Raw genomic sequence first — 25170 nt, forward strand, 5'->3', positions numbered from 1 at the left:
AGTTCAGTTCAGTCACTCATTCGTGTCCAACTCTTTGCGACCCCATGGACTGCACCACGCTAGGCCTCCCTGTCCATCACCAACTCCTGGAGTTGACTCAAACTCATGTCCATTGAGTCAGTGATATCATTCAGCTATCTCATCCTCTGTCATCCCTTTCTCCTCCCGCCTTCGATCTTTCCCAGCATCAGGGTCTTTTCCAATGAGTCAGTTCTTTGCATGAGGTGGCCAAAGTATTGGCCACCTACTCTGGGATACTCCACAGTGGGATTTATCAGTTCTGTGGTGAGCTGACAATTGTGTGACCCCTGGGTGGGGCTGGAGAAAAACTGGCCCCTCCCAGTGCCAAGTCCAGTGACTCCTGTCAGTTACTTCAAATTGGCCGTGGTGAAGATATTTATGTCATGGAAATAAGCAAACACTACAAATTTCAGGAATCTTTTTGTCTCCCGAGAGCCTGTTGTTAAATGTTTACCAGATATCCCAGGGTATTGTCATTATGGTTGAAAGTAATCAGAACATTTTCACCCCAGGCAGACACAATGCATACCAGTTTGGCTATTTTTACTGACGTGACCACTCAGTCAGAACAGTCAGTTCCACAGAATAGTTGGTTGACTTCCCCACCCACAGCCCCCATTTCGGAGGCAGTGGTGTTGTGGGAAAGACGATTCAGTCCAGTGGTCAGTTGGACCCACTTCTTGATGCAGTGTGTCACACACCTTCAGAAACAGGAGCAAAAGCTGGGTCAGAGTGCCAGGGTCCGCCGTGGGCTTATGAGAGCTGTCTTCCTTGGGGGACAGCCCTTATATTAATACATGTGAACTGGTTTCTTACCCAGTCTGTTTCTGGGTCTGGGGGGTTGTCAGGTTCCCTTAGCTTTTCTGGAGTTCCAGGGTGCTCAGGGTAGGCTCGTCTGTGGGAAAGCCCCCCAACCCTGGGGCCCGACCTCTCCACCACAGGATAGTCCACTGGTGGGCCTTGCAGGAGCACAGGAGCAGAAAGAAGAATCTGGCTCCTAGAAGAGGAATTGGCTGCCTGGTGATGGTGTCTGGGGCCTCTCCCTGGTGGGCTGAGCATAAAGGGGAAGTGTGGTCAGGCTGGCACCCACAGCTCGGGCTGGGTGGAAGGCCTGTGGGCAAGAGACTGCCTCTCCCCAGCTGTGCTGAGCCACGGCCTTCAGAGCACTGATGGCCCCTCAGCCGCTCACATCTGGACCTCCTGCAACTCAGGTAAGCACCTGGGCCCAGTCAAGGCAGGGGACCGCCAGGGCTGGGTCGGGGGATTGTAGCCTGGGGCCTGGGGACCACTGGGTGGGGCTGGAGAAAAACTGGCCTGGGAACCACCCTGCTGGTGGCTGGCTGGATGACCTCAAGGTCATCTCCAGCTCCTGGGGCCTCCTCGTGTGTAAGGTGGGGTCATGAAGAGGCCTGCTCCTCAGGCTGGAATGATGTTGTGCCTGGGAGTGAGACGTGTGTACTGTGAGCAGGTTGTAATCATTCTCTGGATTCTGATGGTGAGTTTGGGTACCTGACTCACGCGAGGACCCTCAGTGGGTCCGTGCTGGAGAGAGGGTGGGGATCGAGGCACTAACTCTGTGAACTTGGGGCTCCCCCTGAAGCCCTGGGATGAGCACCAACAGCCCGGGTGTCTTTGTCACTGTGTCTCTAGCATTCAGGGACCTCTCTTGCAGAGGCCTCGGGGTCAAGACCTCCATTGAGCCATCTACTCTCGCCGTCTGGAAAAAATTACTGCGGTGGGGGCCTGGGTTCGGCTTTGTCCTTTTAACTTCCACCTTCTCATGCATCAGTTGTCCTTCATGTCACTCCCTCTCCTGGTCCCTCTGCATGTGTGGACCTCTAAGGAGGCATCAGAAGTGGGGATTGTTGAGCCTGCAGAAGACAAGGGCTGGGAGCTTCTTTTGAATATTTTTTTTTAGCATCTCTTTCTCTTTCTGAAAATTAGAAAACTGCAAAGCAATAGCGGAAACAATGACCCTTGATCCCACCACCTCACAACAATCACGGTAAAGAGGGTGCTGCTGTCTTGCCTTCCAGTCATTTTTTCTTAGGCGTAGCTGTTTTGGAAAGTTACCTATGTTTTATTTTGATATAAGTACATTCTAGACATAGAAATACAGATGTCACTGCTGTCTTCAGGGCACCAGCATCCCTGATTCTCTTCCATCTACTCAACATGAGGCTGGCATTCTTGCCAGAGAGCCCCTGGGTAACAGGTTCAAGTTTCCCTCACATTCTCAGAGCCAAACAAACAGGGGAAAGTAAGCAACAGCAAGGGGCTTCCCTGGTGGCTAAGACGATAAAGAATCTGCCTGCAATGCATGCAACCTGTGTTTGATCCCTGGGTCAGAAAGATCCCCTGGAGAAGGGAATGGCAATCCACTCCAGTATTCTTACCTGGAGAATTCCATGGACAGAGGAGCTTGGCGGGCTACAATCCATGGGGTCCCGAAGAGTAAGACGTGACTGAGTGACTAACACTTACATGCAAAGGCAAGTAGAAACTTGGTTGGACCCAAGGAAGGACTGCTGGGTTGTAGAAATCCTGGAATAAACTCACTAAGAATCCTGAATGACCTGCAGCTCTGGAGGGCTCTGCTAACCCATCATCCCAAACATCTCGAAGATACTAGAAAATTGACCTGTTTGAGAGCAGGGAGCAGAAGCTCTTGTAAAACATGATGCCTAAATTTTTGAAAACGTGTTTGCTTTATGCCTCACAGCAAGGCTGGGTGGGAGGGAAAGAAAGAAGGACCCTACTCTCACGCACCGAACAATCTAAATCCACCTTTCTGTGCTTTCTCCCAGCCATTCTCCTGGCACATCTTCAAGTAATGTTATAAGATGTGGCGATAGTCTAGATATAAGTCAGCATTCTGTTCCTTTCATGTGGTTTCTCAATAGTTGATGATGCTTTCTTCCTAATGACTCCTAGATTACTGCATCCTATCCTATCAAGTCTCCAGTCTTCTTGCCTGGAAAATGCCATGGACAGAGAAGCCTAGCAGGCCCCAGTCCATGGGGTCACAAAGGGCTGGACACGACTGACTAACACACACGTCCTATCAAGTGGCCCTTCTGTAATTTTCTTCCCCAAGAGACCCCCATTTGGCTGCTGGGCAGCTCCCTGTTCATCTCTACGAAGGTTCACCTCTACACGATTGTCCTCTTAGGGTTTTACTTTGTTCAGATTATTTCTCAGGCTATATTTCTAGAAATGATATTATAGAATTAAATGGTGCGATCGTTTTTTAAATGTACTATTTTCTCTCCAAAATTGTATTTAAAATTAATGTGTCCTATCACTGGCCCTGTGGGAGGGTCCGTTTCACCACAACTTTGCCATGATAGGATTTTATGGTTATCTTTCATTTTTGCTAGCAAGTAGATGTAGTTCCTAACTGTGGCAACAGGGGCGATAAACTATGATGGGTGAGTGTATATGAACAGAGTCAAGCCCTCTAATGAAATAAATCAGACAAGATTAATCTGAGAGCTGGTGTGATAAGCTGTAACACTGAGGGGAGCACGTGGGAAAAAGGATATGTTTGGCTTGATTTCTTCTCTTTAGCTCTCTAGGACTTATATTTAACCTTTCACAGAAGTGGAAGGACAGAGAGAGGGAGAAGAGAAACAACTCCTTTTAATACTCTGCTCCCACCCTACCCCAGGCATGCTTGAGTTTTACTTTTTTAATTTATTTTGGCCGCACCATTACATCATATGGGATCTTAGTTCCCTGACCAGGGGTCGAACCCATGCCCCCTGCTTTGGAAGCATGGAGTCTTAACCTCTGGACCTCTATCCAGGGAAATCCCACACTTGGACTTTAGGTGGCCATCAACTATCCAGACAGCCATTTCTGGGGCTGACAACAGCAGGGCAGGGTCGAGTGGGAACTTGGCCTCACTAAGCCTGAGCAGGGACCGTCTGGGAACTAGAGATGAATTCGGGCAAGCACAGCCCATGCTGACTGGCAGGTGTTGCCTCAGTATTATCTGGAGTCTCCCAGACACTTGAGATCCAGGCGGAGAGCAGCTTGGACCCTCATTCCATGCCCTGCAAAGTACAGAGCTGTCCCTCAGATTTCTGTGGGTTCCGCAGGAGGCCAGTCCTGCTCTGAGCCCCTGTGGGTGAGCCTCTGTTCCATACTGCACCAACCCAAGGCTGAAACAGTGTTACAATTTGGGTGGGAGTAAATTAAAAAGGGGTGGGAAGCTGTAATTAATTTTATTAATACGTTTTACTTAGCCCACTCTATCCAAAATACTATCATTTCAACATGTAACTGAGATAAACATTTGTTAATGAGATCTATCATGTTCTTTCTGTACCAAGTCTTTGAAATCCAGCGTGTATTTCGAACTTGCAGCACATACTCAACTAGCCATCTAGCCAGTGCTCAGTGGAAGGGCCTCACGGGGCCAGTGGCTGCTGTCTTGGACAGAGCAGGCCTCTGGTAGAGGGATTTGTGTCCGTAAAGGCAGAGAGTAAGGAACTGGACTCATATTCACATCTCCCCAACTTCCTGCTAAGCTATTTGCAAGTCCACCTCTTCCGACAAAGCCTTTTTCTGACTAACTTTCTGAAACTCTAATTCACCACCAACACACGCATTCCACCCACACCTCTTGGGACTCATGGCTATTTCAGGTCGCTTATTTTTCATGAGAAAAACTCAAGTCTTTCAATACACAGGGCATTACCATTAATACACTTTGAAATAAACTGAGAGGCTGACACTCAGGACTTCTTCTCATGAAATAGGCTAGAATAGATGAGAAACTGCCAATTGGAGTGCACCTGAAGACACTTTGTGAAACATTTTATTTATGTGAATATATGTGTAGCTGTCACATTGTAAATTGCACATCTTACTCTGAGGAATTTGGTTAAAAAAAAAAAAAAAAGCAAATTCTTGAACAAAGCCACAGTCTCCAGAATTCCTGGTGATGGAGAGTGAATGTGTTTTCTGCCACTGACTCCCCGGAAATGCCTTTTGGGGAAGTGAGAGTCAGAGCTGGGTTGGTAGTTGCTTTTAGTGGCTCTCCCACCCTGAGCCTACTCAGAACTGAGTGCCTTAGGCTACGGAGGACAGAGCAATCAAGAGAGAGAAGCTGCCACTCCACCCTTCACACCTCTCTGCCTGGCTTCTGCTTCCCAGCCAGCCGCTTGAAGCCCACGACCAAAGGCAGGGGGAGATCAGGGAGCCTGCCCAAGCTCTCGTGTCCAGGTGAGGTGCTTTAGAACTAGAATGCCAGCACTTGAATTTCAGACCCTGGATCCAAACTGCCTACTGCATCATTAGCGGAGAAGCCTGCCCACAACAAGGGAAGAGGGAAGGAGGTGGGGCCGTCAGTCATGCAGTCATTTATTCACAGATGCGTATGGCACTCCCACTGCATTCCAGGTGACGGTCTAGGAACTAGAAAGAGTGGTAGAGGGAGCAGCAAGATTCTTGCTCTCCAAGAGCTTACAGCCAGTGTGGGAGATGATGAACAGCAAACAAACCATCAGACAGCTGTCACAGTAAGTGTATGCAGGCTCAGTTGGAGGGAAAAAAAAAATGCATTTTGAATATTGATCATAGCCTGTTGCGGAGTGGGAAGCAGGGCTGTCTGCCTCTCACCCTGCCGCCCCCAGAACCTCGCCTGTCGACTCTTCCTAACTCAGAACAGGAGCTTTCTGGCCAGCTTCCTGCCCTCTCATCCCAGTCTGGTTCTGCTGAACAGCACAGCCCTCCTTCCATCCTTGTTCCCTTTTAAAAGCTGATTCTTCCATCTGAGCCCCTGAAGGTAGCTTTTGCTCTCTTTTCTCTGCCTGCATTTCATTTTGTCCTTTTTCCTGACACTTCACAGTTTATAAACACACTGACTCCCTGTATTTTAAACAATCTTTCCTCATCTCACTTTTCCCCCTTCTTGAAATTCAGGCTTCCCTTGCCTTCTGGGCTTTCATCAAGCTGACTAGCGCCCTCTTTAAGCTGTTATCAGAGGAGTGACTGAGATGCAAAGTCTGTCTGAGGACAGGGTGATTGAGAAGAAGTGGCTCGATAGAGTGCAGGACACTGAGCTCTGGGGCGAGGAGCGTCTGTGAAGCTGGGAGGGGAGGACAAGCAGGGAGGACGATGGGCAGACAGCAGGTCTTCCCAGGTCACCTTAGCCCTGCAGGAACTTCACTCCGAGGCCATGTTTGGTTATGACTATCCTCTAAGGACTTTGGATAAGATTCTAGGATACTCCTGCTCCTGCCAACGCCCTGGGGAAGGAATCCTGAGGCTCCGTGAAGCCATTCACACCCTAGTAAAAATCAGTTCCTCTTCCTCAGTGTCAGGCAAATGGGTATAAAAGTAGGGGAAGCAGGGAGAGAGTGACTTGTTGATGATGGAGTTCCATCAGCCATGTGACAAGCAAACAGGAGAAGTCTTTGGGTTTAAGGGGTTTGTTTTAGTGCCTTCAGTCTACTTTGCTGCTTCTACTGCCTGTGAATGTTGCGAGGAACAAGCCTTCAGCCTCCTCACCTCTGCAGCTCGGGGCTCTACAAGCTGGCTGGATGTAGTGTTCTCCCCAAGGCCTGAGAACCCACTGGAGCGTGTGTTAACAATGCTGAGTCCCACACCAGAGTTACAAATCAGAATTGGGAGTAGAGTTGGGACACAGACTGTGGTATCTATCTGCATTTTAGTACATTTCCCAAAGCTCTGGCTTAGTGGTCACAAGTAAGAGTCCTGGGCTTAGCTTCTGATTTTTTCCACTTATGACCTTGGGCAAGTTCATTGAGCTCATCTAAACTTCTATTCTCTTTTCTCTAAAATGGGGCTATAATTATGACCTGCCGTACAGTGTGGTTGAACTCATGCTAAGGTAGCATATATGTATGTTCCTTTTCTAAGATGCATTTTCATATTGAGGTTCTTATTATTTGGAACAAGTCACAACTCAAGGTAGAGGTCTTGCCAATATTGGAATTTCTTGACCGATGGTTCTGCTTTCAGTTTTGTTATGAAAAGAAGTTATTTATCAACTTGGTGTAAATCTGACAGAGTAAAAACAGCATGAACTTTGGCATCAGACCAGGCTGTGCTGCAATCTTAGACTAGTGAGCTACTAGCCATGCTTCCTTTAACAAATTGCCTAAACCCTATGAGTTCTCTCTTTTTATCTTTTTTTTATACAATGGGGGTAATAATAACTCCTCCCAACACCAGTATAAGGATTAAGTGATAACATGTATGTCACTGGTTCTCAACACTGGCCTCCACCTAGAATCATCTGGAGAACTTTACTAAAACAAAGTCCCAATGGCCAGGCCTCAGGTTGGGAATTTCCACTCTTCCTCAAGTTCTTGCCCTGGGGTCTGACACACCAAGGTCCTCAATAGCTAATGGCTAAAGGCAGCTCCCTTGTTCTTCTGACTCTTCTTTCTTCCATTCGTGGTGTCCACCAAATGCTCCCCCAGTTGACGGGAACTGAGGTCAGGCCCTGCCCTCCTCCCGGCAGCCAGGACCCCTAACCTGTATCTGTAGACTCAGCACCTCACCCTTCCCAGGCCCAGGACCTGCTGACCTATGGCTCAGCTTTGGATCAGCTTTGGGGCCACATTGAATCCTTCCCTCCTCTGGTCCATACTGCACTATGAGCCCCTACTCTGGCTCACGGGGCTCTCTCTTATTTCTGAGTCCAAGTCCAGCCTTGAGAAACTTCCAATGAGCTCAGACTCTTGAAAACAAAAATGTCCCCTCCCATGTGGCAGTCCCCTCCCAGACACAGAGACCCACGTCTGTCCCAAGCCTCGGGGTGGGTCTTCGCTGCTTCTTCCCTGAGCCAGCAACATCGAGCACTCTGTGGTGGACTTCTGGTCAGAGATGGCAGGATCATTGCTGACTTTTTCCCTTTTCATTCCGGAGACATCAATAGAAGGAAAAAAAAAAAAAAACAATAAAAATAAATTTTATAATGTATAAATCCATGAGACCACTTTCACTAGAGTCTCATCTTCCTGCAGTATCAGCATGAGGTGGTTTGTGTGGTGGTCTCACCCACCCCGAGATGTCCACATCCCAACCCCTGGAACCTGTGGTTATGTCAGACTACAAGGCAAGGAGGAACTGTGGTCACAAGCGGAACTGAGGTTGCAAATCAGCTGACCTGGAGATGCAGTGATGAACCTGGATTATCCGGGTGAGCCCAGTGTAACCACAGCATGCGTGTGTGCATGCGTGCTCAATCATATCCACCTCTTTGTGACCCCTCAGGCTGTAACCCAGCAGGCTCCTCTGTCCATGGGATTTTCCAGGCAAGAATCCTGGAGTGAGTTGCCATTTCCTCCTCCAGGGGATCTTCCTGACCCTGGGATCAAACCCACGTCTCCCGGATTGGCAGGCAGGTTCTTTCCAGCTGTGCCACCAAGGAAGCCCATTGTTATCACAAGAGTCCTTATAAGTGGGAGAGGGAGGCACAAGAGGAGGTGAGATGTGACTGGGGAAGGACTGTCAGAGAGATGCAAGGAGATGGAGGAGGGGGCTGTGAGCCAAGGAACACAAGCAACCTCCAGAAGCTGAAAGGAGCAAGGAAGTGGCTTCTCCAGTGGGGACTTCGGAAGGGGCCAACCCTGCCCAATGGCAACGTGCTGGCTGTTGTGTTACCCAGCAATTTGGCTGGATAAAACTTCTGTGCTGTTTTTAGACATGACATCCGTGGTGATTTGTTGGAGCGGCCACAGCGAACAGATGCAGTTTTTTTCTAACTACCCTACTGCCTGGGTTCCTGCCTTGTTCCAGCAAGGAGAGGCCTCCCCCAGTGACATTTCGGTCCAACCCCAAAACTTTTATTACTTTTGATTACTAAGCAGATTCATTTCAGTTTTAAAAATTTAGTCACACTCATTTAAAAACTTCCGTCTCACCTTTGACCCAAAGCTCCCCGCTTTGCCCAGTGAGGGGAGTACAGAGCAAGGTGAGGGGTGAAGTCTGCCTCAGCTCCCTAAGCACCCTTCCCTGCCCTTACCCCCGCCTTCCCCCCAGTATCGGATTGAGGAGGAAAGACAGGGACAGTTTTCCACAGGAAGTCTCCTCTCGCTGGGTCACTGCTGCTGATCGAGTCTGTGGTGTTGGGTGGAGACTCACCCTTGGCCCTTGAGTCCCTTGGGGTCCCTTGAGAGACTCAGCTGCACCTTTGGGCTGGCTGCCAGCCTCCTCTCATGTAAACACCTCTTTGCGTGATATTTCAGTAGCTCTCAGGAAGCCTGCGCCCCACGACCTTATCTACTCCAGGCCTGACAACACAAGTGGGATTCAGTTTCCATACTTTCCAGAGCCTGAACTGGACTATACAGCCGTGACACACTGCCCACCAGTTGTACTCCCTGCCATCTCTCCCCAGGGCTCCTGTCCCCTCTCTTGGGGTGGGGGGACCACTGGGATGTGGTTATTAATAGCCCCCTTCCTCAGCTGCATGCTCCCAAAAAGACCCGCTCGTCTTGGTTCTGTTGTAAAGGCACCTGTTGGCAGTTCATGGGGGAAGAGCTATTTCTCTGATCTTAGGTTATGGGGAACTTGGGACTTTCATTCTCAAGCCCCGATCATTCATTCTGGGGGATGCCTTGGGCCCCCACAACACCATATGACTACCACAGCGATGTTCCTTTTGAAGTAAAGTGAGATATCCTGACCTCCATCTGACCTCTCCTTGATGATTCAGAGGCATCCTGACACTGGAAGGCTCTGAGACACAGAGAGGAAGCGTTCCACCCTCCCTCCTTCCTGGGTGACCTGGGGGAAGTCACTACACCTCTGTCTCAGGCCCTGTTTAGAAAAGGGTGTGGTGGTGAGGGTGAAATAAGGTGAGTGATGAGAAAGCTCTTGGTGCACTAAACACGCTCAAAACATCTGATGGGAAATCAAAGCCATTCAATTTGTGTGAACAGGACTGCAGAATATTTACCACTTTGCATTGTTCTGAAAAGTGACCCATAGTTTCACTTTCTGGCATCATCCTATTTCCTCTTTCTTTCCCAAGAATCTGATGAGAATAAAATTTCTCTGAACTTGAAATCTGAACAAAGGGAAGCTACACTAAATGGTTGATTGACTCTTATCAGTGTTATAAAAGTAAACACATAAGTTAAAAAAGATAAAAAAGCAAAGAATTCGGAGGGTTTACAGAGAACAGCAAGTTGCCAGGCCTCTTGCTTCCCTCCCCACACCCAGTCATGCTCTTCAGACACAACAGCTTTTAACTCTGCCTGGTGTGTGTTTCTATAGCTGTAAAGAGTATGTTTATGTGTCTCCTCGGAGAAATCCGTCAGGAGTAAAGAAAAAGTCAAAGAGATAGAATATATGAGGGTAAAATTAGACTAAGAACTAGGAGACATTTAACTAAGAGAAGAGAGACTGAGTGGCCATCAACAGATGGATGAAGAAAATGTGGAGTATACATATATATTCACACACACACATACAATGGAATATTACTCGACCATAAAGAAGGAAATATTACCACTTACAGCAACACAGATGGACTTAGAGACACACTGACATAAGTCAGACACAGAAAGACAAATACTGTATGACATCACTTAGATGTGGGATTTTTAAAAATAATACAAATGAACTTGTTTACGAAACAGACACAAACTCACAGAACTAGAAAACAAACTTATAACTACCAAAGGGGAAGGAGGAGAGGGATAAACTAGGAGCATCGGATTAACAGATACACTCTACTATATATAAAGTATTTACTGTACATATATATATATATAAAGGATTTACTGTATAGCACAGAGAACTATATTCAATATCTTGTAATAACCTATAATGGAAATGAACCTTTTCTCATGCAGACTAATTCAGTTTGCTTTGCATCTTTCTCCCTCTGATCATGCCTCACTCAAGAGATCCATCAAGGTATTTTTCTAACCTCCACCTCAAAAAACAAGTGAAAATGTTAGTCGCTTAGTTGTATCCAACTCTTTGCAACCCCATGGTCTATAGCCTGCCAGGCTCCTCTATCTATGGAGTTCTCCAGGCAAGAATACTGCCAGTCCCTTCTCCAGAGGACCGTCCCAACCCAGGAATTGAACCCAGGTCTACGTTATAGGCAGATTCTTTATATCTAAGCCACCAGGCAAGCACTCCCCCACACCCCAGAAAAAGCCCTCAAAATTCTATCTGCCCTGTTATGAATTTAGTCTAGTTGTCCCTTTGATATAAAAACAACTGCTGTCAGTTATTGCTTTAAATGGCATTTCCCCTTCCTGCTGCATGTTTGACAGTGTAAAGAAAAGCAGTGATTATGTGTACAGTTTCTAGAGTAACTGGTAAGTACATGTCTTACCTCTAATATTCGTAAATTCCCTGTAAGGTAGTAGACAGCATCACTGGCATATTGCAGGTGAGGACACTGAGGCTTGGAGAAAGTTAATCACTTGCCTGAGGTCTCCCAGCTGCAAATCAGCAGTGTTTGATTGTGAGCAAACGCCTGCCTGGTCCCTAAGCAGATGCTGCCGCACAACATGGTAGATAACTGCCTCCACCTCCCAAGAAGCCCTTCACTCATGTCTCATCCTCTCCCTCCATTCTTCTCAGGATCTCAATGCCATGGATTGGTGGAAGGACCATTTCTGGATCATCTTGGCTGTGGCCATCATCTTTACCTCTGTGAGCCTGGGCACCATCCTGTTCTGTGTCTGTAGGTGTCTGTTTAGACCAGGTAATGACCCTCCCCCTTGGGCAGGTGGAGGGAGGGGAGGGAAGTGGTGGTTGTTGGGGCACTGGGGCTTCTTTAGGGCAAAAAGATTAGTTCTGGGCTTCCATGGGCTGAACTCTGGATTTAGCATCATGCACTCTGGGTCGATTCCTAGCTCTGCTACTAATATGTGTCTCTGGGCCTCAATTTCCCCCTCTGCACAGTGAAGGGAGGGAGGTTACTTAATCTCCAAGAACTCTTCCGGCCCTCACGGTTTGGGTAAAAGCAGAATCAGTTTCAAGGCATGCTGTTCTCCAGTGCTGTCTCTCTCCAATGTCACAGCACCTTACCGCTGGAACTTGAGAGTACAAGTGCATAGAATGTCAAAAACTGTCTTGATTCCAAATGCATTGACTTGTGCACATGAAATATGTACAGCGTTTTGTACGGCAATCATTCTCCACAAAGTAGTTTTTAAAAATGTCTTAAGACACCTCTGGCTGTCTACTGGTTAAGATTCCATGCTTCCAAAGCAGGGAGCATGGGTTTGATACCTGGTCAGGGAACTAAGATCCCACATGACACGCAAGATGCAAAAAAAAAAAAAAATTTAAAAACTGACTGTTTTTGAGCTATCTGAAAAAAAACCCTAATTTGAGTTTTCCATCTCTCACCTTACCCCATAGCGTACCTTCACATTTTGAAGTGTGGTATTACAAAAAAAGTCTTCAGGCATGAAAAATGGACTCATTTCATGGTTGACCACCGTGACTGCCTATTCTAAGATCATACTCTGAATTTGGGGGTATTATATGTGCCTTGGACAGAGGTTCTTAGCACACTTGGACATAAATAAGCAGGTTCCTGGAGGATTACTGTAAATTTAGACTATCTACAAGTGAGTTTCTACTTTAATATTCATCTCCAAAAACATGAAATTCTGGTTCAATAGTGAGTTTTCTTAAGATCCTACCCCTTAGCTAATGACCTAGGCCTGGAGCACACTTGGGGATGGTAAATGCTCTGAGAGGTATGGCCGTCTTGCCCTGGGGCACCTAGGGGGCATCCCTCCAGAATCAGGGCCCTGTCCTCCTGATGCATCTGGATATGGCCTCAGGGTCCTGCTGAACCAGTGCTGGAAGGTCAGGGCTGCTCAGGAATGAAAGCTTCTGTCATTCTTTTCAATCTCTCTGTAGAGATAAGAAAAGCAAGGTTCAGAGAGAGGCAAATCCTTGGTTCAGGTCTCCTGGGACTTGGTGGCAGAGTTGGAGCCAGAACTTGGGTACACTGGGCTCCCCATTCAAAGCCCTTTCCCCTCCACCCTCGGATGGTAATTAGTTTTTTAAATACAGAAAGTGTATTCTAGCTACTGTAGTCCTCTATCCACTTGTCTTTTTAAAATATTTCATTTTTTAAATTTGGATTTGTTTTAGTTTGGTTGCACAGGCTCTTGGGTGCGGTGCACAAGCTTTTGCTAGCTGTGGTGTGCCAGTTTAGTTGCCTCGAAGCATGTGAGATCTTAGTTCCCTGACCAGGGATCGAACCACGTCCCCTGTATTGGAAGGCAGATTCTTAACCACTGGACCACCAGGGAAGTCCCAAAACATTTTGCTTTTAGATATGGACAAAATATGACCTTGAACAAAAACTTTACTTATTCTCTTTTATCTTGACCCACTCCTATTAACAAGTAGGTTATAATTAATAATAACTTACATGTCCAGCATATCACAGTTTACAAACTGCTATTCCCATTTTTCATCTCATTTCCTCCCATTAATCCTTTTGGCTATTCACTCAACTAGTATTTCTAAGTGACAGCTATATGCTAGGTAGACACAGTACCAGGCAATGAGGAAGCAGCCACAGCCCACACTGGATTAGTCCCAGACTCTGAGGTCAGACTATCTGGATGACATTCTGACTCTATCACTTATGAGCTCTGTGCCCCTAAGTCTGTTTTCTCTGGATGGTTCTTCTTCTGACTATCCTGAACCTGCCCATTCTCTGGTCTCTTCTAAACTCTAAAGATCACAATTTTGGACAATTCTTCCTAAATGAATATGCTTATTTTTTTCCTTAGGCAAGAAATGGGAAATTTCCAAGTCCTTGAAACAAAAGCAGAGAGATGAAGAAACGATGTATGAGTAAGTGCGGGGAATCCTGCTTTTTAATTTTGAGAACCGCCTGTCCACTTTCATTCTTGTGCCTGCACTACTGAGCTGGTGTGTGCATGGTCAGTCACTTAGTCGTGTCTGACTCTTTGCGACCCTGTGGACTGTAGCCCACCAGGCTCCGCTGCCCATGGGATTTTTCCAGGCAAGAATACTGGAGTGGGTTGCCATTCCCTTCTCCAGGGGATCTTCCTGACCCAGGGATCCAACCCACATCTCCTGCTTGGCTGGCAGATTCTTTACCACTGAGTCACCTGGGAAGCCCCTGAAACTTCTTACCAAAGTATAATATAAATACAGAAAAATGCATATGGTAAGAGTACAACTCAATGAATTTCCACAAACTAAAAAGACCCGGTAGCTTGCACCCAGATTAAGAAACAAAATTACCAGCACCTCAATCCCATATATACCCTTTCAGCCTTTAAATCCTAAGGATAATCACTATCTGAAATAGTATAGGCTCATTTTTCCTTGTCTTTATACTTCCTATACATGGTATTATACAGTATGTGTTATTCAGTGTTTAACCTCTTCTGCTCAGCATTTTTTTGTGAGATTCATTGTGTGTAATTGTAGACTGTTCATTCTCATTACGATAGAGTGTTCCACTGTGGAACTGAACCATGATGAATTTATCCATTCTGCTACTTATAGGCATTTGAGTAGCATCCAGTTTGCCATTGTTATGAATAGTGCTGTCATAAACATTTTAGTAGCATATCTTTTGATCAGCAGGATATATACCCAATGTTGCTGTCACATGGTGGGTGTATGTTTAGCATCAGGAGTACACCTGTTTTTTGTTTGTTTGTTTGGCTATGCTGGGTTTTCATTGCTTCAAGGGCTTTTCTCTAGTTGTGGTGAGCGGGGGCTACTCTTCATTGAGGTGTGAGGGCTTCTCGTTGCTGTGGCTTCTCTTGTTGCAGAGCACAGGCTCTAGAGCTTTAATAGCTGCAGCATATGGGTTCCACAGTGGTGGCTCCCCAGGCTCCAGAGCACAGGCTCAATAGTTGTGGCACACGGGCTTAGTTGCTCTACAGTATGTTGAGTTCCTGGATCAGGGGTCAAACCCATGTCTCCTGCATTGGCAGGCAGATTCTTTTTATCACTGAGCCACCTGGGAAGCCCAGGTTTTGCACATCCATTTTGCACATCAAAATACACCGGGTGCTTACCTACCCCTGCTGATCCAGCTCAGGTAAACACAGAAAGATGAGATCCGGGGTCTAAGTTAGAGTGCTTCTGCTCCACACCCTCAAATCCAAATGGTCCCTGGGCTAAAGAAGTGGTTTTTTTAGTGTGTCAGTTACAGATGGGATGCAAGACCTAGGAAAGAAAGGAGATGCTTTCAGTCTTTAGGGACCAAGATTTGAATGTTCAACTCTGTCCATTTCCCTTGACATTTTCTCTTAAATCAGCAGGCATGATCAAAACCAAACACTGACTCTTATTCTTTCTCTCTTCCAGGAATGTTACAGAACAATTCTCAGTTCAATTACCCCCTCTGCCACCCAGGGATATGCTTTCCCCAGGAGTTGCCTGTGAGTATAATTTGCTGATAACAGTCTCATTCAGAGTAAAATAATAAATTTGTCTTGGCATCTTAGTCAGTTTGTGCTCAGTTGCTCAGTCGTGTCCAACTCTTTGCAACCCCACAGACTATAGCCTATTAGGCTCCTCTGTCCATGGGATTCTCCAGGCAAGAATACTGGAGTGGATTGCCATTTCCTCCTCCAGGGGATCTTCCTGACCCAGGAATCGAACCCACTTCTCCTGTGCCTCCTGCATTAGCAGGCAGATTCTTTACCACTGAGCCACTTGGGAAGCAGTCAGCTTGGGTTGCCCATAAAACAGTAACACAGACAATGTGGCTTAAATGACAGTAAATTTCTCATAGTTCTGGAGCCTAAAAATCTAAGATCAAGGTGCAAGGCCAATCTGGTTTCTGGTGAGAATACTTCTAGTTTGCAGATGACTGTGTGCAAACACGGAGGGGAAACAGCTCTCTGGTGTCTCTTAGAAGGGCACTAATCCTATTGGATCAGGGCCCTGCCCTTCTGACCTTGTTTAACTTTAATTACTTATTTGGATACCCCATCTCTGAATATACCTGCACTGGTGGTTAGCACACATGGTTCAGCATATGGATTTTGCGGGGACACAAACTTTCAGTCTATTATACTGGAATTTGCAGATGGCAGCAACCTGTTTCAAGAAGATGAATTAAGTTTAAGATGGGGGGGGGAGTACAAAATAAGTACCAATGCTTCCAATATTCAATGTGTAAATTCATATTCAAATTCCAGCTTGCAGCATGGATATAAAGGAACACTGGGCTTTTCACACTTTGTATCAGAAAATCTCTGCCTGGTTCCCTTGACTGGGATAGTCTTCCTTAAGCTCTACATACAGCTGACTTTACCTCACCCTTCTGGTATCAGCTCAAATGTTACCACCTCAGAGAGTTCACTCCTGACCATCCTACATAAAGAAATCCTTCCAATTCTCCTTTTGAAGCTTATGACAATTATCCTAAGTAAGCTAATTATCCTTCATCTGTCCATTATCTGTCTCCTCCATTATAATACAAACCCTAGAAAATAAGCGCCCTTCTTGTCTTGTTCACCCTTCTTTACCCACCATTAAGAACAGTGCCTAAAGGGATTTCCCTGGAGATCCATGGGTAAGACTCCACACTCCCAGGGCAAGGGGCCTGGGTTTGATCCCTGGTTGGGGAACTAGATCCCCCACGTGCCATACAACTAAAGAGTTTGCATGCCAACGAAGACCCTGGACAACCAAATAAATATATACAAATATTAAAAAAAAAACACAATAGTGTCTGGAGCTTAGTAGATAATGGATGAAATATTTTAATTGAATAGATAAATAGTAATATTAGCTAGCATTTGTTGAGCAGGCGCTGTGTGTCAGGTCCCATGCTTGGCACTTTATAGGTACTGTCTCATTTAATCCTCTCAGCAACTATATGCAGCAGGTACATTATTATGTCCCTCTGACAGAGGGAGACACTGAAGCACAGAGAAGTTAAGTGACTTACTCATGGTCACACAGCTAGTGACTGCTGAATCCTGAAGATGAGTTTGGATCTGACTGCAGAACTGAAATGGTGGTTGTTATTCAAGTTCTCTTAGGAAAAGATGTGATTGTGGGGAGGCAGTTCCAGGCCCCATCGAGGGGGAGCTGAGATTTTCCTCCCCTTTAGTCCATGTGCTATGTGCCCATCTTCTGCTAATTCTACCTTTTGAAGACACCACTGCCCCCTTCCTTCTTAGCAGAGGGGTGATGCATGTGAGCAATTATAGATAGTTCTGGAATGCCGTATTCAGTCATTGTGAGGGACATGCCTGAAAGGAAATGTTTGTATCGCTTCCTTATGAGAATTAGAACCTGTAGGTACAGCACTACTCATTTCACTACCAGCTCTGGTCAGTTTCTTGTCTGAACTTCTGTCTTGTGGCTCCCACTGCAGTGCAGTCAGGCAAAGCGACAAGGGAGTCAAGATGTCTGACTGATGTTTGCCACTTACTCACTAGGGTGAGTCTGAGACTGTGTCATGGCTGGACCTCAGTTTCCTCTGCAAAATGGGGATCTGGTCCACCAAGACGTGGGAGGATACTGAAACCCATGAAAATCATGCAGAACCACTTGGTCAAAAATACATAAACATACACTAGCTTTGCATCTGATACCTTTTTGTGTATTCTAGCCCCACAGGAAACCCCAAGTCGGCCCACACCAGCTGCATACTCTTCGGTACATAAAATTAGAAATAAGAAGACAATCACCGTCCCAAGCTATATTGAGCCTGAGGAAGACTATGATGATGTTGATGTCCCTGCCAATACAGAAAATCATCATTTTGAAACAAACGTTTCTTCCTTTTGGCAAGCAGAAGACGGTTCACAGAGCTTATTTTAAAAACAATCAAGAATGGCTGAAGTTCAATAAGTGCCCAAGTCCGAAAGCCAGTGGTAATATTATGGAACTCTATAAGATAAACACTTTCTGAATCAGATGGAGAAGCATCAGTGATCAGATAACTGCAGCCAGAGGAAAGCTGCCTGTGCTCAGCTCTAAGAATGGAGAGGAGTCAGGCCTTGGGCTTCTGCTGAGCGAGGTTCCATGTGGAGGCCCAGTGGACCCTGCAAAGCTCTCCCCACTTCCCTCCGCCCCGAGAAACCACTCAGTTCCCGGCATTCTTCCCCTGTTTGTGTGGTTCTAAGTGACCTTAAATCTTGGTGTTTGATTGTACGAGCCTCCCAGGCTCCCATCCCCTGCACAAGCCCCTACCTGCTCCACCCACCTCACACATTGAGGGGCTGTGGGTGGTAGTCACAGCTAAGCGCTCTTGCACACAAGTCACACATCACACCTTGTGGATTCTTCAAGGGTGGGGGTGTGCTTCTTGTTCTTGTGAACCCTCCCCACCTACACAACCCCAAGCCCCAGGGCCTCTCTATGACATCGGCCAAACTAACCTCAGAGATCCAAGTTTCCAGCCAGAGTTTTTTCACTGCTTCCTGGCTGCACCGTAACAATCAACAAAGAACAGAAGTCACCTTCTAGACCACAGAACGGACGTTACCCATAGGGGTGTTGATTTTGCAACATGTGTACTGGAGGAAAAAAGGTTTCCCCAGGAAAAATCATAGGGAACAGGAAAGAAAGGGACGAGTCAGTGGCAGATTCAAGATGAAAGTTCAGGGGTCTTTAATACACTCCTCCGATATTTTCATTACTGCTTTCCCCCTTGTGTAGCATTCAAGACAAACAGTATCATATCCTCCCTGCCAGATTCCTATCCCTGAGTGACTGGGAGGCAGAAACTCCAGGTCATTATGCTACACCCAATGATACATCCGGGGAGCGGGCTGCGGTCCAGTTATACGAGTGTCCTAATGGGGTCGCCAAGGCCTGAGTCACCCTGAACCTCATCGATTCCTTCAAGTTGATCTGCTGACGCCTGAAGACTTGACACTGTCTAGCCAGACTCACAGGATGCTGACTTCTAAGCAATCCCTGAGAAATCCAGCTAACAGGCTTGCAGGGCGAGCAGCATGAACTGGTGGAAAGGCCCAGGAGTGACACCCGGACTGAGCTCCTCCTTGAGAGATGGAAAACGTGTACCTGTCATCCCCCTCAACCACTTAAGCACTGCTGGACCAGTGAGGACACGTGCTTCCTCCCAGGTTCTCTCTTTCTAGACTCCATAGAGACTTCCAACTCCTTGTAATACCTCCTTGTTTTAGACCGGTGGTTCTCTAACTATGGCCTTAGGGAATTCTGGTATTCCATGAGCCAGAGAGGACTCATTTCTTAAATCCTAGAAAAAATCCACATGCCCTAGAGCCCGCACAGGACAACTACGGAAGCCCGCATGCCTAGAGCTTGTGTTCCACAACAAGAGAAGCCACCTCAATGAGAAACCCAAGCGCCGCAACAGAGAGCAGCCCCTGATTGCCACAACTAGAGGAAGCCTGCACAAAGCAACAAAGGCCCAGAGCAGCCATAAAGTAATTAATTATATTTTTTAATTATAGGAGAAAAAATGGCTAAAGGATAGAAGTGTTTTCCAAGCATGCTTTCCCTTTTAAAATTTCTGCAAACCATCCACATCTACACCAAAAGTTAAAAAGTAAATACCAGACATGTGTAAACTCCTCCTTGGTTTCTGGGCCACCACCATCTCCTGGTTCTCCTCCTGCCTGACTGGCCTGTCTCCATCTTTGCAAGAACACCTCCTTCTGAAACATCTCTTCAATGCCAATCTTTCTCAGGGTCCTGTCCCTGCATCTCCCTCCAAACACTCATGAGTGACCTCATGGGATCTCACTGCTCCCTGCAATTGGCCCTAATGAAACACTTCTCACTCTGCATTATAATTGCCTAGTTAATTCTTTATCTCCTTCCTAACTTGGGACTCTTTGGGGTGGAAGCTGTCTATATTCCAGTATATTCCCAATGTCCAGCTGAAACCCTGGCATATATTAGGCACTTAATAAATATTTATTGAATATTGATCATTAATGGAAAATCTACCAGTGTGACAAAAACAAATCCTTTTTCTCTGGGCCTGTGTAACTTGGCTGAGATGCTATACAGGGCACCTGTAATAAAACCATGTTTTCTACCAACAAAGTTGTTTCCAGTTTGGATGATATAATTAGGTACATCAAGATTTCACAGGGCATTTTTGTGTATTCTAGCCCCACAGGAAACCCCAAGTCAGCCACCAGTGTCATATCTGACTCATAGATAAAGTCACAAATAAGAAGACAGTTTCCATTCTGAGCAACAGTGATGATGTTAAAATCCCTACAAACATGGAAAACTATCATTTGGAAACAATTCCTGTTCTACCACCTTAGCTGATTTGAGAACTGATGGCTTACCTGTGCCCCAAATCAGTGAATTTAGTTTTCTTTACAATAGTTAACAGTCTGATCTTTGTGATACAGACAAGATTGTTCCCTGGAAATGCTCAGGTTTACTAGCAACAAATTTTACAAATCACGTGTATCAGTTAGTATGCTTTAGGCTGCAAGGAACAGACTATCCAATGAAAGATAACTTAAACAATAAGAAATGTATGACTTCACAAACCAAGGCATCTTGATAAGCACTCACTCCAGAATGCATCAGATTTAAGACTCAGAGGTATGAGCTGACTTTTCTTACATTCTCTTAGCTTTCCCCTCATGGCAGCTATTTTGCCACCATGCGGGGAAAGCTAAGAGAATTTTCCTATGAAAGGAAAGCTAACAATCACATCCTATGACAATAAACCTAGGAAGGAAAGGGGGCATTTTCTCCCATAGAACTTTCCATTAATTAGGAAAAACTTTCCCAGAAGCTCCCAGCAACTTTTCCTAATGTCTCGTTGGTCAGGATTGGTTCACATGCCCAGCTATAGGAAAGGCCTATCTTCTGCCTTTCTGGCTTGAAGTGGGCTTTGCCATCAAGGAAAATGAAGGGGATAGCTGCTAAATAGGCAATCTACCATCACTTCATTTTTGTATATAACACTGTTCATTATTTGTTGGTTTTCAGTTAAAACCTCAGAGTTGGTAGGTTCAGGGTAAGGTGTCATGTCCAGATTCTACCATTCACCCTTCTTTTCTTACAGGGTTTTGATCAATTAAAAATTGACAAAGAATTGCCATCAGGTGAGGATAATAACAATAACAACAATGGCATCACTAACACGGGCCCAGAGTGACTGAGCACTACTTTATGTTATGTTCTAAGGCATCACTGTGCAGTGTAGCGACAACCTTGAACAGGCAGGCCTAGGGGGACAGTTATAGTTATCAGGGAAGGGCTTCATCCTCCTCCTTCCACCTCCTTGGCCTTGCTGTTCCTTGAAAACCACTCTGATGGTCTCATTCTTCCCTGCCCTCAGATAAAATCTGAAGTTGATGGATTTTTCTGTTCACTCTACGGTAATAAAAAGTCTGCCAGGTGTGGTTTACACAGGTGTGTGCATTTCTTAAAACTCAGTGACTACACACTTCAGATTTTTGCATTTCAACCTAAGTAAATTTTACCTCAAAAGAATCTGGCTGCCAATGCAGGGGACATGGGTTTGATCCCTAGTTGGGGAAGATTCCACATATTGCAGGGAAACCAAACCCATGTGCCACAACTAATAAAGCCTGAGCGCCCTAGAACCTGCGCTCTGCAATGAGAAGCCACCACAGTGAGAAGCCCGTGCACTCCAACTAGAGAGCAGCCCCTGCTCGACACAGCTAGAGAAAGCCTGCACGCAGCAATTAAGACCCAGTGCAACCAAAAATAAATAAATAAAATTAAAAAAAGAGAAAAACTGTAAACAAATATTGAACTCTATAATGATATGCACACTGAAGTAGTTAGGGGAGGCACACTAGTGTTCGCAATTTATGTTGAAATAATTCCAAAGACAAGAAAGTTGTAGAGCCTGCACTTTAGGCCAGAGAGAGGGTTGGAGCCATTTCTCCTTTTTTTTTGCCACGACATGTGGCATGTGCGATCTTAGTTCTCTGACTAGGAATAGAACCCATGCCCCCTGCAATGGAAGCCTGGAGAACCACTGGACTGCCAGGGAATTCCCTCTCATCTCTCCCTTTTGAGATAAAACAACTTCATCCCTATTCTCAGCAAATCTCTTAGAGTCAATTCAGTCAAGCTAGTCCCTCTCTTTTCCTCCTTCTCCATGGAAATTAAGAGAAAGAGGATGACTCCCTCCTGACTAAGGATGACCTTTTCCCGAACTTGCTGTGTGGCCAATGGACTGAGGTCAGAGCAATTTCCTGGGGGTCAATCCAGCTCTGCCTCCCTGGTAGGTGTTCTTCACCTCCCTGATATGTACTCCACTCTTTCCAGAAAAAGCTCCTGATTTTCCCATTGGATCCACTTATTTTTCTTCTCTCTGTTAATGAAGTTTATGTACAGTCTCATCCCTAACATAAGCTAGAGCATGTGACCCAGTCTGGGCAATCAGAGGCTCTCATTCCCTTGGCCCCAGTGACTGATTGGTTGATGCATTGAGTACCAAGGCAGGTGTCCCCTTTCACTGGATCTGAAGCTGAGGGAATACAAGTTCTCAAGAGAGAGCCCATCATGAAGGATGCTGAGCTAAGAGAATCCACATGCAATTGGCATTGTTTGAGCTCCTGTAAGCAGCCATGCTTGAAAGCTGGCATACCCTCTGGAGTTTTTAGTTACTTGAGCCAATATTCTTTAAGTCTTTGACTCTGCACATTAAGGCTTATCCTCATCACTGCTGCCTAATCTAGGTCTTGCCATCATTCATCTGGCTTAATGCAAAAGCCTCCTGACTATTCTCTCCTCCCCCAATGTATCTCCCACTTGCTGTCAGAGTAAACTTTCTAAAACACAAATATGATTATATCATGGCTCTGCTTAAAACCTCTCCATGGTGCCCTTATTGCCTACAATTAAAATCCACACTCTTTTGTACACCATGTAATGCCTTGATAACTGGTCCCTACCAGCCTCAAAGTGGAGAGTGAAAAAGTTGGCTTAAAGCTCAATGTTCAGAAAACTAAGATCATGGCATCTGGTCCCATCACTTCATGGGAAATAGATGGGGAAACAGTGGAAACAGTATAAGACTTTATTTTTTTGGGCTCCAAAATCACTGAGATGGTGACTGCAGCCACGAAATTAAAAGACGCTTACTCCTTGGAAGAAAAGTTATGACCAACCTAGATAGCATATTGAAAAGCAGAGACATTATTTTGCCAAAAAAGGTCCGTCTAGTCAAGGCTATGGTTTTTCCAGTGGTCATGTATGGATGTGAGAGTTGGACTGTGAAGAAGGCTGAGCGCCGAAGAATTGATGCTTTTGAACTGTGGTGTTGGAGAAGACTCTTGAGAGTCCCTTGGACTGCAAGGAGATCCAACCAGTCCATTCTGAAGGAGATCAGCCCTGGGATTTCTTTGGAAGGAATGATGCTGAAGCTGAAACTCCAGTACTTTGGCCACTTCATGCGAAGAGTTGACTCATTGGAAAAGACTCTGATGCTGGGAGGGATTGGGGGCAAGAGGAGAAGGGGATGACAGAGGATGAGATGGCTGGATAGCATCACTGACTCAATGGATGTGAGTCTGGGTGATGACGGACAGGGAGGCCTGGTGTGCTGCGATTCATGGGGTCACAAAGAGTCGAACATGATTGAGCGACTGAACTAACTGACTGACCAGCCTCATTTCAGCACTTCCTGTCCTCCCGCCATGCACCCTGACCACAGGAAACTGCTTGCAGCACTCCCAAAGGAATGAAATGGTGCTCAGGCTTTCCATAGTCTCTTCCTGCTGCTGGGAACACCCCTTCTCCCCTTCTCCACTGGATAAACTGTGACTCACTCCTCAGAATCCAGCTGGGGTGTTGCTTTTTCCATGAGGTCTTTACTCACCCTTTTCCAGTATTTCTCTTATACTTATCATAGTGCATAACTATCTCCATCTCATGGTTACACATCTCTTTCCCATCAGATATTGGGCTCCTTGAGGGTTTGGATTATTTTAGGGTGACTCTAAATTCATTTTTGCCCAGGAGAGTTTTGGCTTTAATGCCTTGGCATAATTATTAACAGCACTCTGTTTAACTCTCAAAAGTGTCCTGGTTTGGATGATAAACCATACATTCAGCCTACTTATTCATGATGTCTGCCCTCAACAGAGTGTTAGAAAAAATCTCTTTCAAATGAATACATGAATGTGTGACCCTCCCTAGGTCTCATTTTCTTCTATCAGAAAAATGGCTGAGCTAGACAATTTCTAAGTTCTTTACTTCTTGAGGTGATTCAAATAAAGTCAGTAATCCTAACAGCCAAAACCATCAGATTTATCTTCCCCTCAAAAGGACCTGCCTTACAGAATTACACCTTCAAATATATTCACGCCTGGATCAACAACCCTACAGATCATTACCTTCTGGGAGGCTGGCAACTGACACAATATGGACTGAAGACGGAAGTCTTCTCACCTGAAGACACAGTTCCCTCAGGTAGCCCCACTAGTTGCTGGATAATTTCCTTTGTTGTTGTTCAGTCGCTCAGTTGTATCCAACTCTTTGCAACCCCATGGACTTCAGAATGCCAGGCTTCCCTGTCCTTCACCATCTCCTAGAGCTTGCTCAAACTTATGTCCATCAAGTCAGTGATGGACTGACTTCATCTAGTTCAGCCATTTTTCTGATAGAAGAAAATGAGCCCTAGGGAGGGTCACACATTCATGCATTAATTTGAAAGAGATTTTTTTAACACTCTGTTGAGGGCAGACATCAAGCCATCCAACCACCTCATCCTCTAAAATCCCCTTCTCCTGCCTTCAATCTTTTCCAGCATCAGGGTCTTTTCTAATGAGCCAGCTCTTCACATCAGGTCTTTCCAATGAATATTCAGGACAAATTTCCTTTAGGATTTACTGGTTTGATCTCCTTGCTGTCCAAGGGACTCTTAAGAGTCTTCTTCAACACCACAGTTCAAAAGCATCAATTCTTTGATGCTCAGCCTTCTTTATGGTCCAACTCTCACATCCATACATGACTACTGGGAAAACCATAGCTTTGACTAGACGGACCTTTATCAGCAATGTCCCTGCTTTTTAACAAGCTGTCTAGGTTGGTCATAGCTTTTCTTCCAAGGAGCAGGTGTTTGTTAATTTCATGGCTGCAGTCACCATCTGCAGTGATTTTGAAGCCCAAGAAAGGATAATCTCCTAACAACAGAGAAAAAAACAATTTCCACTGGTTCTT

General features: G+C 45.8%; 1 protein-coding gene across 2 annotated transcripts; it reads left to right on the forward strand.

Annotated features, from left to right (window-relative positions):
• The first annotated feature begins 753 nt into the window (after nucleotides 1–753).
• SCIMP (SLP adaptor and CSK interacting membrane protein) lies at nucleotides 754–17921 on the forward strand. Of its 2 annotated transcripts, none has more exons than XM_061390853.1 (5): nucleotides 754–1232; nucleotides 11608–11731; nucleotides 13791–13854; nucleotides 15352–15425; nucleotides 17615–17921. In XM_061390853.1, the coding sequence occupies exons 1-5, from the start codon at nucleotides 1191–1193 to the stop codon at nucleotides 17824–17826; spliced, it is 516 nt and encodes a 171-aa protein (XP_061246837.1). In that variant the 5' UTR covers nucleotides 754–1190; the 3' UTR covers nucleotides 17827–17921. The 2 variants fall into 2 exon arrangements, with proteins under 2 accessions (XP_061246837.1, XP_061246838.1); XM_061390854.1 differs by lacking the exon at nucleotides 754–1232 and adding an exon at nucleotides 4845–5253.
• The last annotated feature ends 7249 nt before the right edge of the window (nucleotides 17922–25170 follow it).

The sequence above is a fragment of the Bos javanicus genome, chromosome 19 (genome assembly GCF_032452875.1).
Source record: "Bos javanicus breed banteng chromosome 19, ARS-OSU_banteng_1.0, whole genome shotgun sequence".
Lineage (NCBI taxonomy): Eukaryota > Metazoa > Chordata > Mammalia > Artiodactyla > Bovidae > Bos > Bos javanicus.